Here is a 19331-nt window from a genome sequence, read left to right on the forward strand (position 1 = left end):
ATTACTCCGTTTCCAGAAACATTGTAGTTTCCCATTTCTTAATCAGTGCCATAGTGCAACATTACTATAAAACTGGTCTCATCCTCAGCTGTGGGTGGAGAAATCTGATCTACCTGTGCAGACTGTCAGTTCTGTGTCAGCCTCATCAATCTCTCCTTCAGCGATATCGCTTGCAATAAACTGTTGGTCAATTTCACTTCGAGCTCTAACCTATTGGACAAATTTCTCCCACAGTCTGGCGTTAGTCAGCAGGCCCTTTTTTTCTCTCTCTCAACAGGGTAAGCGAACCTCACATTTTACATTTAGCCCAATTGGTACCTGGCGGCCAGCCCTGCCCAGCGGGTCAGACCAGAGAAAGGTTGGATGACTGCGGAGGGTGGCACCAATTCTGATCTGTGGCGAATTGGTTTCACCTACTGTAATTTGGAACATGAGTAGTGACCCTGGCCTGGGGAGGTGGCCACTGGACTCCTAAATTGCTGCCAGAACTTGGCCTGAGGAGGTAGTCTGGTAAGCGGCTAAATTTATTTTCAAATTTCACTAATTGGCTGCTGCTGCAATTTGGAAGGTGAGTAATGACTCTGGCCTGTGGAGGTGAGCATCGGCTCCGAAATTGTTAACTGACTGTTAAAGTGCCACATCTGGGCCTGAGGAGGTCTTCCAGTGGGAAAGTAAGTTAATGGGCAGCCGGTAATTCGGTCCTAAACAGCGTGGACTGGGCTTGTGGAAGTCATCAACTGTGTGAAATTAATTACCTGAAATTTTACAACAAACCTTCATTTGGCGCACACATGATTCACCTTCACTTCTGTCACAAACCTATCCTAGCCAGGAGAAAGATGGTCGGGCAGAGAAAGTTCGGCACAATACGTGGAGAGACCACTCATCAAATACTTACTTTACCACTGATAGATCCACAGCTGGAACAACATTGACTCGATTCCAGCTGTGTTGTCCCGTCCTGTGGTTTCTAAGTGTTTGTTTTGGGTGTGTCTGCTTGTTGTGTGCTTACTGAGTGCTGCTTTGTCAATGCCAGGTGTCCCACCTGGCTGTGTTTGTTCAGCACTGAAGTGTTTGTTTACTTTGTGGTCAGCTATTACATGCTTGAGTAACTCTTATTGCCTAACCTGTCAATCACTCACTGCCTGTGTTCTGTTAGCTCTCTATCTCTTGTTTTTTCCTCGAAACCTAAAACACAGCACTTAGAAATCATCCCAAGATGTCCAGGATGCCATGGGAGCACAGACATCAACCGTCTGCCAGGACATGCCAGCTGTGGGAGTTGGCCAACCCCAACCACGTGGTGAGAACGGCCCGGGGCCGAAAATGAAGAAGAGTACCCTGAAAAGGCCTGGTAAATACGTGGTCTGCAAGAACAAGGTAGGGGATGCTCTTGTCACCAGCAGACACCGTGCTAAAAGACACAGGGGACAGCCGTTACACTATCCCCTTCACGAGGGACCTCTACATCTGGTCCCATGGGAACTGACTATATAGGGGATCCTTCACAATTGATAAAATTGATTACTGAACCATGGCCATTACAAGGGGGCATGGAGATCCCTTCTGGGACACTGTCTACATCTTGCAATGTCTTGCAAAGTTTCAGGACATTGCCAAACACCATCAGCCTCCTAAAGTTGAAGATCGTAGCAATAAAATCCAGACTGTGGAGATCCCTGCCAGCCCAGGCACAGTCCTGCCACCCTACGTCCCCCCCCCAATTCCCTAAACCTCCCTTACTGGCCCCAGAGCCAGACCCACTGCTAAATGAAGTGGCTGCCTTTATTACCACGCAGCCCACGAGAAGCTCGCAGCAGGACACAGCAGCCGCTGAGCATTCCAAGTCACTACCGCTGCCCAACTCAGACTCACACACACAGCACAGCCACTGCCCTGAAAAACCAGGGCACTGAATGCCAGCATTCACTGTTCCCCTGAGGGCCGCACACTGGAGATCCCGGACACCCACTATTCCATGTTGCCGGCGGCAATTGCCTGCAGCCCAGAACCTCCTAACCAGACAAGCTCCTGCTACGCCTGGTCCTGTCCCACCACCCCTACCAGAGCTCTTCTTGAACCCCTCCTTTCAACGGCCCCTTCATCCCCCACTTTATCTTTCCTCCGCTGAGTGACAGTGATAGGCCGCTTTGTCTGTCGGGCTCACTGTGCAGCTTCCGGCCCACAGGAACTGGCATCAGCACATGCTGCCCTTGCAGACCCCTCATCTCACCCTCCCCTCCCCGCTAGCACTCACTGGCCTGTACTTTGTGGACCAAAGGGAGTGGCAGCAGAGGTACAGCTTGATAAGCAACAGGTTGCACTGTTCTGCAACGGCCCAACGGCTGTTCCATACATTCCCCTCATTGTTAAGAGCCTCGGGGTCCCTAAGGATTTAGGCCACATGATGGTGTGCCTAAAGGGGTGCCTCCTCCACGTCATGCCTCTCGGTCAAGCTCCCACCCCTCTAGTAGAGGTTGCCCAACTTGAGCAGGTGTTCTGTGTGAGCTGCACTCCTGTAACACTCCAGGCCACTTTCACCAAGCTAGCCCCAGACACTGCCCCCTCTTATAAGAAGCCCGTGTTGCTAGCAGACCTCCTGACCTCACTGTGGGTGCAACACCCTAACCATGCAGGTCAAGTGAAGTCCACCCCGCCACACATTGTCACAATGAAACAAGGAGCCATCCTTCTGTCTATCCGGCAATACCCACTGTCCCCGGCAGCAGTAGAAGGCATCAAGCCGGTGATTAACTCCCTACAGCAGGGTATCCCGGTTCCACCAGCAGGAGCATTAGTGCTCCACATGGCCAGGACAAGGCCGCATTGCCCACACCCCAATCAGTGCCCATTCATCCGTTCCAACCCGGGGACTATGTCATGATCAAATCACTAGAAAAAGATTCTCTCTCCCCTAGGTGGAAAGGCCTGTACCTGATCCTAATGACGACCCGGACTGCAGTAAAACTGGATGGACGGCCCAAATGGACACATGCCACCCGCTGCAAGAGGGCTCCACAACCAATGAACAGGGACCACACAGAGGAAGATACCACTCCGACCACCGAGGATGGATCCAACTGCTTGCGGCAGCCATCACCGTCAGCACCCTCGACCTGATCTGTCTGACCAACACACTGTGGCTTGCTGGCAAACAGGGACAAGGGACAACGCATTTTATAACCAGCCGTGACTTACGGGCCAGCACCTTCCTCAAAATGGCCCATGGGTATGCCCAGCGATTTAATCAGGTCCGCTGCTGGGTCTGCACTGGGGTTCCTGTGCACCCTCACAGGGGCATTCCCTTAGCCTCAATCCCCTTAAACATCTCTGACATGGCGGAGTGGTGGCTAGACCCAGACAGATCCCCTGAAGTTATCATACTGGCCATGCCCAACTATGGGACAACAGCCCAGCCCACTGGAGGTCGGCAGGGTACCGCCTGGACACATTTAAAGGATGGTTTTACCCGGTCTACAACCTCTTCCATGAGCCCCCAGCCCTGACCATCGCTGACACTGACACACAAGGGCCACCTGCGTGATTCATCTGGTTAAAAAGCACACAGCCGTCCAGGCTGGCTGGAGTCGGTGCACTGACTCACTGCTCCTAACTCCTGCAGCACGTCGATCTACTGCAGAAGGTAGCATTTTAAACCTACAGGTCTTCAACAGGACCAGCCAGAACACCACCTTCCTCATCATCTGGACAGGGACCCAGACCCGCCATCTCCGGCCCTACAACGGCACCTATTTTATCTGTGGCCACAAAGCCTACCCCTGGTTGGCGGTATGCTGGACTAGGAGTTAGGTTGGGTATGCCATACCATTCATGTATCATTCCCTGTTCCCCTCCCTTCCCAAAACCCATGACCCATAGCAGACGAGCCCTCGCTGCCGTTGAAGCAGCTCTCTACCTGATGTCACCCCACTCTGCAACCCTACGGTTACAGGTAGAAGCCCACAAACTCGCAGCCACACTAGAGGAGGTGACAAACTCCACAGCAGACGCACTCGTCCAGCTGAATGCGGGGGCTGTTGCCATCCGAACTGTGTCTCTGATGAACAGGATGGCCCTGGACCGTCTGCTCGCTGGGAAAGAGGGCACATGTGCTCTTATTGGTGCTGACTGCTGCACTTACATTCCTGACCCCAGTGAAAACATCACAGACCTGGTCCAACATATCTAGCAGGTAGATTCTGTCCTGCATGATCAGAACACCCGCTGGGACTTATGGGACTGGGCGGCCTCCTGGCTAGGGTCATGGGGCACAGCCCTACTGCAGGGACTAATAGCCCTCATTGCTATCATTGCCGGCCTTATAGTGCTAGCCATCTGATCTACCTGTGCAGACTGTCAGTTCTGTGTCAGCCTCGTCAATCTCTCCTCCAGCGATATCACTTGCAATAAACTGTTTGTCAATTTCACGTCGAGCTGTGTTTTGTGATCTCTAACCTCTTGGGCAAATTTCTCCGACAGGTCGCAACACTGACCTCTGGGAACACCGTTACATGTTTCTTTCCAGTTTCAGAAACAACAGTTAGCTCCTCTCCCTGTTACATTTCCCTTAGTCAAGTTTCTATCCACACAAGCACTGTGGGCCTTTCATTTCATAGACTTGAGTTTTAATAAGAAGATATTTTTGTGGTGCTCTATTAAATGCCTTCTGAGAGCCCATATACACATCAACCAGAATACCTTCGCCAATCAGCTCCGTTATTTTATCAAAGCCCTCAATTAAGTCATCATGTAGAAATATGCTGTTAACAACTCTGGGTTGGCTTTCATGTATTAACCCACATGTTTCCAAATGCCAAGTGATTTTGTCCTGGACTGTCAATTCTAAATGTCTCCCATCACCAGTGTGGAGCTGGCTGAACACTTCCACTGCTTTCATTAGCTTTCCTTGAATCAATTTATTTATTTTATCTTATCCAATTTCTCCACAACCTTTTTATTTACAGCAGCATTGGCAGAACTGTTATGGACCAGGCCAGACCCCCCCCTCAAAACATTTCAGGAAAGTAGCCCAGACCCTAACTTTGTTAGTTGTTTTAAGCGGGTGTAATGCAGATATTCCAGGAGCGATGCAGCAGGTCAAACCATTTAGTTTTAAACAAGACAGAACTTATTTACAAGGTTACCGAATGAAACACAAAGGAGAACAGAATACAGAATAACTAACCTATCCGAAAACCCAACAGATTATCCTGTTAATGATGCTGTTCCAAATACTTGCAGCAATCCCCATAAACATCCCTTGGCACAACGGGTAAAATCAAACACAGAGGGATCAGCATGGTCCTGCTTCTTTGAGTCCAGCAGCGTTACCAACACTACTGTGCTAAAACCAAACCAAACCAGAGAAAAGATGCACTGGGAGAACTGGCCACTCCCCTTTTATTGTTCAAGTGTTTTCTTTAAACTAAAAAGCCTTTTGCCTGAGGCAGGATCTGTTAGCTATTATCAAATTGGCCCTAAAACCAATTCAACTTCAATTTTTCGGAGTCTGTGTCTTTTACAATCTCTCTGAAAAAAAACCAAAGACAACATAACCTTGATAAAGGAGTAGCATCATCCCAGAACCCTCAAAAATCTTTAATGAACAATGAGGCAAAACATTCTTTTCATACTTCAGCCTACCTCCACAGGAATTTCATAGAATCTCTATGGTGTAGAAGGAGGCCATTCGACCCATCGAGTCCACACCAACCCTCCGAAACCCATAACCCTGAATTTATCATAGATAATCCACCTTGAATATCCTTGAACACTGTTGACGATCCACCTAACCTGCACATCTTTGGACTATGGCAGGAAACCCACACAGACACCGGGAGAACATGCAAACTCCCCACACTCACCCAAAGGTATAATTGAACCTGGGTCTCTGGGCACTGTGAGGCAGCAGTGCTAACCACTGAGCCACCATACTACCTAAAGGAATTGCTCCTTTGTTGTTTCTAATTGACTGCACCCATCCTTTGACTGCCTTTTTACTATATCTAAAATAGTTTTATGGTTTCACCTTAATGCTATCTGTTGGTCTAGTCCACTCTACTCCCTTTATTGTTCTTATTCCTTTGCAGCTTACCCTGTAGTTTTTGTATTTGGTCCTGTTAATTATAGATCTGGTGCTTATTATAAGCCTTCTTTCTCCATGACACGTTTACCTCTATAAATACAGCCATCCCGGATCTTAGGCTTTGGGGTATCATTCTTCTTCTTCCCTGTGTCTATCCTGTACCTGAAAACATTCTCTTTGGGCTCACTTTTGCTGTTTACCTTCCAATCTGCCTAGGCCAGATCACTTTTCAACTCACTGAAATTAACCATCCTCTGGTTTGCATATTTTCTCATCTGAGTTTCCTTCTTCCATTTCCACAATTGTTCTAAATGTAATGATTACTATTTTCCAAATGCTCCTCATTGAAACATTCCCCAAAATCAAATCCAGTACTGCTTCTTTCCCATTGATCTGTAAAAGTACACAGCAGGAAGGCTGTCACGTAGACATTTTAAGAATGTAACACTAACTATGCACTTTACATTGTCATTTCTCGCGACTACTTTATTTCAAATTCACAGCATTTGCAAATTTCCTATTTACGTATATGTTAATTTGCTCAAAGTAACTCAATTCACCTCAAAATAACTCAGCTCAATTGAAAATAAAAATGTATCTTCTGAGGTAAAATCAAATGAACTTACCTGTATATTTTTAGTGTGTAGGTGGTAGTATTTGTATGGTGTTTTCCATGGTTCCATGTGCACTTCAAGCCATTTTCAATTTCTTTTATATAGTAGCATTGCAGGTTATGTGGTCCGTCTGATGTCCAAAAATAAACACATGCTGTTTAACAATGCACTGTGAAATTCATTTTCACTACACACAATTCTTCAAGTTTGCAAAGGAGTGCTGAACAAACCTCCAAAAAACAATGAATATATGCAAACCAGGAATTCACAGAGAGCAATGCTGTTATAAATGCTTCAGCGTGCCCATTTAAATGCTCCCCGCTAAACTTTTAAAAGAACAACAGTTGTATTTATTTACAGCTTTTAATGCAATGAACCATCTCAAGGCATTTAACAAACAAAATTTGATACTGAGCCACACAAGGAGATATAAGACAGATGAGCTAAAGAGGAATAGATTTTAAAGAATATCTTAAAGCAGAACAGAGAGAGTGAGAAACATTTAGGAAGGAAATTTTGGAGCCTGGGCCTTGGCAGCTGAAAACAAGTTGAATTGATGGAGCAACTAAAAATCAGGGATATTGAACAGGCCAGAATTGGAGGTGTGCAGTTATTCTGGTGAGGTGAGGCCATGGAGAAATTTGTAAACAATGTTGCGAATTTTAAAAATTGGAGCATTTCGATACCAGGAGCCTATGCAGATCAGTTACAATAGTTGTGACTGGTTATCAAGACTTAGTGTGATTTCGGATATGCACAGCAGTGCTTTAGTTGAACTCTTGTTTGTGGTGGGCAGTGTGTGGGAGGCTGGTCATGAGTGCATTGAAATAATCACATCAAAGTAGCATTAATGATTACTTAAGCAATAAATGAGCTAAGGTGAGGCAGAGTCAGACAAAATTACTGAGGTGAAAATTAATGCCTTATCAATGGCATTGATTTATGGTCCAAAGTTCATCTCAGGATCAAATGCTTTATATAGCATAATAATGACGAAAGGATTTTCATGCTATATTTAATAAAGTAATTACAACAGTGAGTCATTTTTAAAAAATAAACAAAATACCTATTGCCATTTTATTCAGTTGAATTAGATAAAGGTTATGTTTTCCATTTGAGCCCTCCTACTCAGAGCATTAAGCACTGGCAATATGTATCGGCTACCTAGATATAAATATATTTAATGGTTGGCAGACCATGGACTGTTTGTGCTTTCCCAATATGATCTCCCAACAAATGAGATTCACCACTGAAAGTGTGCTGGTGCATCTTTCACCTTATTCTGTTCAAGAATCCTTATAGTATATATACAACACTCAATTAAGTAAGAACAAAATTAATCTATTATCTTCCTCTCATTATCTTTATTCTGCTGTACTTCTATTCTGGCCTGCTCTCCATAACCTTCTTGTTTACCCAGCCCTTTCATATCTCTCCCTCACTTGGCTCCAACTACACCTATCCACTCACCTCTACACTTCTTCCCCCCTTCCCTCAGTTGTGCTTTAGCATAAATACAAGCCTTTCCTAACTACGAGCAGTTCTGATGAAGTCAATGGACCTGAAACTCTGTTCTTCTCCCTCCACGGATGCTGCCAGACTATTTAGTTTCACCAGCAATTTCAGTTTTTGTTTCAGACTTCCATTCAAATAGCTGTGATGTTGAACTATATGCCCATTGTGAACAATTCTTAGATCCTTATATCTTTTTGACTCAGCTCTTATTCCTAATGTATGTGTACGCTTGGTGTTACTAATTCTTCTCGCATTTATATTTAGTAATTAATAAAGTCATTCTTTGCTAGCTCAAGAAATCCTGGCTATACTATTCCTTTTCAAACAAACATTCATCTGGGTCAAGGAGAAAGGCATCAAAGACACTATAAGTTAACCTCATTGCGACCAACTGTGGTGATGGGTGAACAAATTCAGAGAGCAAGTTCATCCCATGATTTGGGGTATCTCACCAGGAATCGTGCTAAACTGGGGGACCTGCCCGGGGTAAAGGGACAGCAATACACACATCTCTGGCTTAAAACTTTACAGCACAATGACTGAAAAAGGATTTGAAAAGTCGGTCAACCATTTTTCTGACATGAACTACAGTAGCTGCAGTCAACAACACCACACTCTCCGTATACTCTTTAAGTATATATATTAAGTTTAAAATTGGTTCTGCATCAGCTACAGCATTTGATGCACAGCAATAATATTGAAAAGGTAGCCTCTACTCACTATTGCTGTGCTTTTCCAGCAACACTTTTGTAAGCTCTGATCTCCAGCATCTGCAGTCCTCACTTTCTTCTACTCACAAGGAGCTGACTACCAATGCCACTCAACTCTTTGTGAGTTTAGTGATGCTTTGCTACACATTTAGCATTAGTACTCTGCTGTCTACATGCTAGAAGTGTAGTACTGCTGGGTTTTAGGTTACAGGATGTGCAGAAATAGTACTCAAATTACCTTGACTAAGACATTCAGTTGTAATCCAAGCAAACTAGTACTCAATGATTTCATTGAATTTAATTTCAAATGGTAAATTCTTCATAAAATAAATTCACTAAATTATGCAAATTACGGTATCTGAATAAAATCTGTTGGACAATCCGCTCTAAGCTTCTAAGCTTAAAGGTTGTTGCATGTAATATAACACGGATGTGGATTATTTGAGTACAGGAGCATAGATGTCCCATTGCAATTTTAGAGGGTTTGGTGAGACCACACCTGGAGTATTGTGTGCAGTTTTGGTCTCCTTATCTGAGAAAGGATGTTCTGGCTATTAAGGGAGTGCACCGGATGTTTACCAGTCGGATTTCTGGGATGGCAAGTCTAATGTATGAAGAGAAACTAGATTGGTTAGGACTATATTCAGTGGATTTTAGAAGAATGAGGGATGATTGCAGAGAAACCTATAAATGCTAACAGGACTATATATGGTAAATGCAGGAAGTGTGTATCTGTTGACCTAGGAGTCTAGAACCAGGAGTCATAGTCTCAGGAAATAGGGTGGCTGATTGGGACTGAGATAAGAAGACATTTCTTCATCCAGAGAGGGGTGAGCCTGTGCAATTCTCTGCCACAGAAAATGGATGAGGTTAAACCACTGCATGTTTTTAAGAAGAAATTAGATATAGTTCTCAGTGCTAAAGGGATCAAAGGAAATGGGGAGGAAATAAGAATAGGCTACTGGATTGGTTGATCAGCCATGATCATATTGAATGGTGGAGCAGGCTCGAAGGGGTGAATGGCTTATTTCTGCTCCTTTTTTATTATTTTATGGACACTTTTGGAACACTGTGTTCATTTCTCGTCTCCCTGCTGTAGGAAAGACATTGTGAAACTTGAAATGGCTCAGAAAAGATTTACAAACATGTTGCCAGGGTTGGAGGGTTTGAGCTATCGGGACAGGCTGAATAGGCTGGAGCATTGGAAGCTGAGGGATAACATTACAGACGTTTATAAAATCATGAGGGGCATGGATAGAGTGAATAGTCAAGGATTTTTTCCAGGGTAAGGGAGACCAAACTAGAGGGCATAGATCTAAGGTGAGAGGGGAAAGCTATAAAAGGGATCTAAGGGGCAACATTTTCACGCAGCGGGTGGTACGTGTATGGAATGGGCTGCCAGCTGAGTTGACGGAGGCTGGTACAATTACAATATTTAAAAGGCATCTGGATGAGTATATGAATAAAAACGTTTAGTGAGATATGGGTCAAATGCTGGCAAATGAGACTAGATTAATTTAAAATATCTGGTCGATACGTTGAGTTGGACCAAAGGGTCTGTTTCTGTACTGTACATCTCTATGAGTCTAAGAATGCCTAAGAAGATTGCACTATGTGCTACATTTCAGGAGGTTTTTCTCCAGTTGCTTAAGTCTTTTTTTGTCAAAAGCTGATTCAAAATGCACCCATAATTTATGCATACCGCATTTTAGATTAACATTGTCACTGTGATTACATTTCTCAAACAATTTAACTTGACGCAATCCAGTAATTAATTTGGTAGCAAGGGACAGTCCAGTTGCATCCTCTCTAGCAGGGACGCTGTCTGTACTGTTAATTGAAATGCTGCTGAGGAGAAACAAAACACAACTTCAAGCTGTTTCCTACAGAAAACTCTCAGATTTCTAACCTGCTGATGTCACCAGTGAAACTTTGTTGAGTAACTGACTAATATTAACATTGTTTAAAAGTATATTGCCTGGAAAATCGAGCAATGGAATTGAGGAACCTGTAATAACCAGAAATTCTGAAAATGACAGACAATGTAAAAACTGTAGCTGCTACTTTCAATCCTTGAATGTAAAATTATGTTAGAGCTCTCAACGTGTAGCATTTAGATGAGCATAATAAATAGAATGCTATGAGTTTCAGAATTACAGGATATATTTAGCTGTTTAAATTCATTATTATTCACAGGTGTAGGAAAATAACGTACTGTAAATAAGTCAGATTGATGATTCATCTTTTAACTTCTTTAACACAAGTCACAGCAGGTGGAAATCTAAGACTTAGAAATTATTTGATGTATCTTGACTTAAAGGTTAATGTATGTTCCAAAATGACAGTACATGTTTAACTATGATAGCAAGATAAACTAAAGTCGTAAGTATTGGCACTATTAGAATGGTGTCAGAGTGCAAGAGCAAGCAGGTTATGTTGAATTTATACGAGACATTTCTTAGATTTCAGTGGGAGTAATGTGCAAGTTCTGGGTGCCACACTCTAGGAAGGAAGTGAAAGCACTGGAGAAAGTGCAGAAGAGAGTTATAAAAAATGGTTCCAGAGTGAGAAACTTTGTAGGTGAGGACAGGTCAGAGACACTTGGTCCTCCTCGGACACAAAACCGCGAAGAGGAAATATTATAACAGGATTTCAAAACTATGATAGTTCTGGATGATTATTTGAATAGATACAATGTGCAGGGTTATGGAGAAAAGGCAGGAGATTGGCATTAAGTCATAATACTGGTAGAGAGCTGGTACACTCACAACTGGCCAAACTGCTTCCTTCTACATCATCATAATTCTGTTATTCTATTCTGTGTGGATTGGATGCAATATCATTTAGACACATTGCAATTATAGTGCATTGGTATTGGAACTAATGTTTTACAAATGTCAAGGTGAAGTGTCTTTCAGATCCAGAGGATGTCCTACCTTCCAGAGATGTCCGGCCTGTCATCTACTTTAGTAGTTATGTCATTTATATGGTTGGTGCAGTGCAGTTTCTCACCAATGAAAACCCCCCAGAACATTGATGCTGACGGATTTAACAATGGCAATGTCAATTAATGTCAATAGGATTTGGTTAGATTCTCTCTTGTTTGAAGTGATCATTGTTTGGCACTAATAAAGTGTAAGTCTTATTTGCCCTTATCAGACTAAGCTTAAAGTTGTCCAGTTTTGTTGCTTGCAGGTCCTGTCCCCTTTAGTTCAGCCTGCTCCTGCCCCACCGAACTCATCTCCCAATACCTCGACACGGTCCTGTCCCCTTTAGTCCAAGAACTGCCCACCTATGTTCGGGACACCACCCACGCCCTCCACCTCCTCCAGGATTTTCGCTTCCCCGGTCCCCAACGCCTTATTTTCACTATGGACATCCAGTCCCTGTACACCTCCATCCCCCATCACGAAGGACTCAAAGCCCTCCGCTTCTTCCTTTCCCGCCGCACCAACCAGTACCCTTCCACTGACACCCTCCTTCGACTGACTGAACTGGTCCTCACCCTGAATAACTTCTCTTTTCAATCCTCCCACTTCCTCCAAACTAAAAGAGTTGCCATGGGCACCCGCATGGGCCCCAGCTATGCCTGCCTCTTCGTAGGATATGTGGAACAGTCCATCTTCCGCAACTACACTGGCACCACCCCCCACCTTTTCCTCCGCTACATCGATGACTGTATCGGTGCTGCCTCGTGCTCCCACAAGGAGGTTGAACAGTTCATCAACTTTACTAACACCTTCCATCCCGACCTGAAATTCACCTGGACTGTCTCAGACTCCTCCCTCCCCTTCCTAGACCTTTCCATTCTATCTCGGGCGACCGACTCAACACAGACATCTACTATAAACCGACTGACTCCCACAGCTACCTGGACTACACCTCCTCCCACCCTGCCCCCTGCAAAAACTCCATCCCATATTCCCAATTCCTTTGTCTCCGCCGCATCTGCTCCCAGGAGGACCAGTTCCAACACCGCACAGCCCAGATGGCCTCCTTCTTCAAGGACTGCAGATTCCCCCCAGACGTGATCGACGATGCCCTCCACCGCATCTCCTCCACTTCCCGCTCCTCCGCCCTTGAGCCCCGCTCCTCCAACCGCCACCAAGACAGAACCCCACTGGTTCTCACCTACCACCCCACCAACCTCCGCATACAACGTATTATCCGCCGTCATTTCCGCCACCTCCAAACGGACCCCACCACCAAGGATATATTTCCCTCCCCTCCCCTATCAGCGTTCCGCAAGGACAACTCCCTTCGTGACTCCCTCGTCAGATCCACACCCCCCACCAACCCAACCTCCACCCCCGGCACCTTCCCCTGCAACCGCAGGAAATGTAAAACTTGCGCCCACACCTCCACACTCACTTCCCTCCAAGGCCCCAAGGGATCCTTCCATATCCGCCACAAGTTCACCTGTACCTCCACACACATCATCTATTGCATCCGCTGCACCCGATGTGGCCTCCTCTATATTGGGGAGACAGGCCGCTTACTTGCGGAACGCTTCAGAGAACACCGCTGGGCCGCCCGGACCAACCAACCCAACCACCCCGTGGCTCAACACTTTAACTCTCCCTCCCACTCCACCGAGGACATGCAGGTCCTTGGACTCCTCCACCGGCAGAACATAACAACACGACGGCTGGAGGAGGAGCGCCTCATCTTCCGCCTGGGAACCCTCCAACCACAAGGTATGAATTCAGATTTCTCCAGTTTCCTCATTTCCCCTCCCCCCACCTTGTCTCAGTCGGTTCCCTCAACTCAGCACCGCCCTCCTAACCTGCAATCTCCTTACTGACCTCTCCGCCTCCACCCCACTCCGGCCTATCACCCTCACCTTGACCTCCTTCCACCTATCCCACCTCCAACGCCCCTCCCCCAAGTCCCTCCTCCCTACCTTTTATCTTAGCCTGCTTGGCTACTCTCTCTCATTCCTGATGAAGGGCTTATGCTCGAAACGTCGAATTCCCTATTCCTGAGATGCTGCCTAACCTGCTGTGCTTTAACCAGCAACACATTTTTAACTGAGGAATTGTAAGTGGAATTGAACATTGCACAGTCATCACTAAACAGCACAACTTCTGACCTTATGATGGAAGAAAGGTCATAGGTGAAGCAGTTGAAGATGGTTGAGTCTAGGATACAATTCTGAGAAACTCCTGAAGCATTGTCCTCGAATGGAGGCCATTGACCTCCAACAATTACAACTATCTTCCTATGTGTTGGGTATGATACCAACCAATGGAGAATTTTCCCCTTCGTTTCCATTGACAAATTTTACTAGTGATCCTTGGTATGGTACTTGGACAAATGTTGCCTAATGTCAAGGGTAGTCACTCTCACCTTGTCTCTTAAATTAATCACATTCATCCATGTTTGAACAGGAGAATACTGAAGTCTGGAACTGAGTTATCTTAGCTGAATCCAAACTGAGGATTGACGAATGAGTTGTCTGTGAAGTAGTGCTTGACAGTCTGTGACAACTTTTTGTTTCGTTTTGTTGATATTTGAGAGAGGGCTGATAGGAAAATAATTGATTAGGTTGGATCTATCTTGCTTTCAGTGGTCAGCTTTCAACATTGTGGGCTTGATGCCAGTGTCATAGTGGTACTGGAACAGATTTATTGTGGTGCCAGTTTAAAGTAAGAGTCATGGTGGCATAGTGGTTAGTACTGCTGCCTCACAACGTCAGAGACCTGGGTTCAATTCCCGCCTCAGGTGACTGTGTGGAGTTTGCACATTCTTCCTGTGCCTACGTGGGTTTCCTCCCACAGTCCAAAAATGTGCAGGTTAGATGAATTGGCCATGCTAAATTGCCCATAATGTTAGGTGTAGGAATGGGTCTGGGTGGGTTGTGCGTCGGTGTGGACTTGTTGGGCTAAAGGGCCTGTTTCCACACTAATCATAACCAAGAAGGGAGATGGTTGTGTTTTAGTAATGTCAATCATTGATTAATAATTCAGAGGCTCAGATTAATACTCTGAGGACATGGGCTCAAATCTCACCACAGCACCTGGTGCAAATTCAATTCAATTAATAAATCTGGAATATAAATTTGTCTCAGTGATAGAGCCTGAAACTGCCATTGATCGGCAATAAATGCCCATCTGGTTCACGCATGTCCTTGAGGAAAATAAATCTGTTGTCCTCACTTCATCTGGCCAACAAGTGATTCCAGATTCGCTGCTTAACTTTTAACAGTCCTTTGAAATGGCCTTGCAAACCACTCAGTTATGGGGTGATTTTAGATGGGTAGCAATGGCTGGCCTTGCCAGCAATGCCTACCTCTTATAAAGGAATAAAGAATTAAACACCTTCATTTAAAAAAAAACATGAAGTACAAAATAGGAAATGATCTCTGTGATATGAGCAAAAAGATAAAGATTAGTTGCGGTGAGACTACATGAAAAATGTCTGATCTTATGACTGTTTTGCTCAGTGTTTCAATGGTTTGGTTTGAAATGAATGTCCTGAGTACATACTTAAACATAAAGCAGGAGAGTTAAAATGATTTCTAAATCACCTTTACTATATAACAATGCTCCAGAAAGTTCAAAATGCTAAATATTTATTTCTGATAATGTAAAGAGTAAATTTGAAAGCATCAGTTAGGAGGAATTGTAATTAGAGCAAAAATCGGCTAGATGTCAGTGATGTAGCTATATTGAAACAGCTCTGGTGCCAGTTGAATAAATTTCATAGGAACATGAAGTACTAAATGGGAAATCATCACTTGATGTTAAGCAAGAAGACATAAAGATTAAGTTATGGTGAGAATATAGAAGAAAAAGGCTAGTGTTCTGGTAGTGCTTAGTATTTAAATCAATTGGCTTAGAGTTACATTAGAGTTGAGAGTATGGTGCAGGAGAAGCACAGCAGGTCAGGCAGCATCTGAGGAGCAGGAGAATCAAAATTTCGGGCAAAAGCCCTCCATCAGGAATGGGGCTGTGAGCTGAGGGGGTAGAGAGATAAATGGGAGGGGGGAGTGGGGGTGGGGGAAAGGTAGTTGAGAGCGTGATGGGTAGAGGGAGGTGGGGGTGATGGTGACAGGTCAGAAAGAAGGGTGGAGCGGATAGGTGGAAAGGAAGACGGGTGGGTGGGACAGGTCATGACAATGCTGCCGAGTTGGAAGGTTGGAACTGAGATAAGGTGGGTTGAGGGGAAATGAGGAAACTGGTGAAATCCACATTGATGCCAAGGGGTTGCAGGGTCCTGAGGTGGAAGATAATGTTTTCTTCCTCCAGGTGTCAGGTGGTTAGGGAGTGGCAATGGAGGAGGCCCAGGACCTGCATGTCCTTGGTGGAGTGGGAGGGGGAGTCGAAATGTTCGGCCATGGGGCGTTGGGGTTGGTTGGTGTTGGTGTTCTGGAGATGTTCTCTGAAGCAGTCTGTGGGTCGGCGTCATGTCTGCCCCATGTAGGGGAGACTGCATTAGGAGCAATGGATACAGTAAATGACATGTGTGGAAGTGCAAGTAAAACTCTGATGGATGTGGAAGGCTCCTTTGGGACCTTGGACAAAGGTGAGGGAGGAGATGAGGGTGCAGGCTTTGCAATACCTGCGGTGGCAGGGGAAGGTGCCAGGAGGGGAGGGGAGGTTGGTGGGGTGATGGTGTGTGGACCTGATGAGGGAGTCATGGAGGTAACGGTCTTTACAGAAAGCAGATACGGGTGGGGAGGGAAATATATCTCTGGTGGTGGGGTCCGTTTGTAGTTGGTGGAAATGGTGGAGGATGATGCAATGTATACGGAGGTTGGTGGGGTGGAAGGTGAGGGCTGGGGGTGCTCTGTCCTTGTTACAATACACAATACAAATTTAAAAGCACCCAGTATTAGAGTACTCAATCTTAAAGTACTCAATACATACGTTAAAATCTCTGTTCAATATTAAAATACTTATAACAAAATAATCTATATATTTAAAATTACTTGCATTAAAGCATTCTATTTACTCAACATTTATTTAAAAGTACCCAATATTAAAATTCTCATAACAAAGTAATCATGTTAAAGTACTCAATATGAAAGCGCTCAATAGATATTTAAAAGAACTCAATATTAAAAGTCCTCATAGTAACGTTCTCATATTAAAGTACTAAATGTATATTTTAAAGTGCTCGATATTGAAGTACTCAGTAAAGTGTTCACTATTAAAGTGTTCAATAGATATTTAAACACAACAAAGGTTAAAATGATAAACAAATGACTTCTAAATCACCTTCACTTTGTAACAATGCTGAACAGTTGCAAATACTAAATTATTCTTGACAACAAAGAGAGGAATGAGGAAATCTAAAAAAAAAATCAGTTAAAAGGAAATGTGACGAGAACAAGAAATGATTAATGAAGATAACTCTGAGGTACATCTGCTCAAGGAAATTGAAATTATACTTGTTACAGTCAGAGTTAAAGTTGTGACTTGCAAGCTTGCAGGTTATGAACAATGTCAGTATAATATCTAGCCATGAGTGTGGCTGGAGAAGGATTTGCTGTACCCGTTAGGAATGGATCATCATGTATAAGCATATTTAAGCACTTATTCCCATTTTTTCAACAAAACTTCCAAAAATTTCAGTCGTTCAGGGTTTTCTGTCAGGGTCCCAATGTCAGGGTCAAACAGATTCTCCCCTCTCCCCGAATGTGAGGCACCCGGCGGAGCCAAACCCATGTGTCTGAGCGGCGTTGACTTCAGACGGCCAACACCAGCAATCGTGCCTCTGAGCTTGGATTTGACGGTGTTCATTCCATGATGGGCACAGGTTCCCGGAGAAGACAGCCCAATGTAATACGGATTCACCAGAATGAAAAATAAAATGACTGAAAGCATTGAAAATACGCTTCAGCGTTGCAGTCTAAGGTGTGATCAAGCTGAAGTCCTTAAACGCTTAAAATAGTTGACAGGGTGGGTTAGATGAAAAAAAAAGCCCACTTGGTCCTCTCAGGAGAGCGCAAAACAAACCTTAAACCTGGGAAGAGAAAGGGAAAGGTGCTGGAGTACCAGAGCTGAAAATGTGTTGCTGGAAAAGCGCAGCAGGTCAGGCAGCATCCAAGGAACAGGAAGGGTGTTCCTGATGAAGGGCTCTGGCCCGAAACGTCGAATCTCCTGCTCCTTGGACGCTGCCTGACCTGCTGCGTTTTTCCAGCAACACATTTTCAGCTCCAAACCTTAAAACTGAGCGAGGTCAGGAAGCATTTCACATCGAGGGTATGAAAATGTCTTCTCTTCACCCCCAGAGATGTTATTATATACTTCAGGAGCATGTAGGACTTCAACCTAAGCCTCCTGGTTTAAAGATAGGGACACTACCGTGGTGCCACAAAAAGCCCTTTAAGAGGCAATTATGGGGAGGGGGTAGGGGAGGGAGGTGTCAAAAGCCTGAAAGGTTGTGTTGGAGTTAACGAGAAGGAATTGTCAGGCTGAGTCCTGGGACCCGAGGAAACACAATGGTTAAAGAGACAGTGTCACGTCGTTAGGCTGCACAGTCCTGAAGCAATGGGAGATTGAGAAGCAGATAGCAAATCGGAATTATATAACGCTTGTGGGTATGTGAAGCATGCTTCAAAAATAAAGTCAGAGCATTTCACGGGACGATCGAATGGTATCCTACACCAAGGAGAGTTCACTGCGCAAATGACTTACCTGGAAATTCGGTCACCTGCTCGCTCTCGCATTTTTCACTGCCTTGGGGAGAAAGGGACAAAACAAAACAAAAAAATTACTCAACAAGGCTTGGGACCCCCTCTCTCCCTCCCTCCCAGTGATGGTAGTTATTGCCCAAGCGCTCACACCAAGCAGGATGAAATCAGTTAAAACTCTCTCACTTGTCCCGAGGGAAGAGGCGAGAAGATGCAGAAGGAGATGGACAGGCTTCATCGCTGCCGCCTGGATGTCCCTCACAATCCAACCGCTCTCTTCACCTTTATCTTCTGCCGCTCACTGGGGGAATCTGATGGGTGAGGGTGAGACGGAGGGGGTCACACCATCGGCCTGATGGACCGGGAAGATGAGAGAGTGAGAGAGGGGGGAAGAGTCCGTGAGGGTGGGCGCTGGAGCCCGATCCCGCTCTTTCTGGTGAAGCGTTGCTGAGCGCCTCTCTCTCTTTCTCTGTCTCTCTCTCACACACACAGGAGGCGGGGCCCGCTCTCCCAAACAGCCTCGGGGCTTTTCCCCTTCTCTCTATCTCCATCTCTCGCATGATTCACCAGTTCACACCCTGCCCACTTTCCTCTGTGTGTGTGTGTGTGTGTGTACCCTCTCCCACAACACAGGCATCTCTTCCCCAACCTGGCGCACTCCATCAAAACTTTGGTGTCGAATCCAGTTTAGGCTGGGCTTTATCACAACCGTGGATGGCGCTCAAATAACGGAGCTGGACGGTGTAATTAATTATGACGGAGTGTAG

At 45.1% G+C, this 19331-nt stretch overlaps 1 protein-coding gene across 2 annotated transcripts in view; it reads right to left on the reverse strand.

The window, feature by feature from the left end:
* Positions 1 to 19025, reverse strand: part of LOC132827020 (interleukin-31 receptor subunit alpha-like) — a 94924-nt gene extending 75899 nt beyond the window's left edge. For both annotated transcript variants that reach the window (XM_060843403.1, XM_060843393.1), the window contains exons 1-3: positions 18751 to 19025; positions 18569 to 18610; positions 6712 to 6829 (exon numbers count right to left, since the gene is read on the reverse strand). In XM_060843403.1, coding sequence (XP_060699386.1) covers positions 6712 to 6829; positions 18569 to 18610; positions 18751 to 18802 — 212 coding nt within the window. In that variant the 5' untranslated portion in view covers positions 18803 to 19025. The remainder of the gene's footprint in view (positions 1 to 6711; positions 6830 to 18568; positions 18611 to 18750) is intronic.
* Between the last annotated feature and the right edge of the window lie 306 nt (positions 19026 to 19331).

Source organism: Hemiscyllium ocellatum, chromosome 2 (genome assembly GCF_020745735.1).
Source record: "Hemiscyllium ocellatum isolate sHemOce1 chromosome 2, sHemOce1.pat.X.cur, whole genome shotgun sequence".
NCBI classification, from domain to species: Eukaryota; Metazoa; Chordata; class Chondrichthyes; order Orectolobiformes; family Hemiscylliidae; genus Hemiscyllium; species Hemiscyllium ocellatum.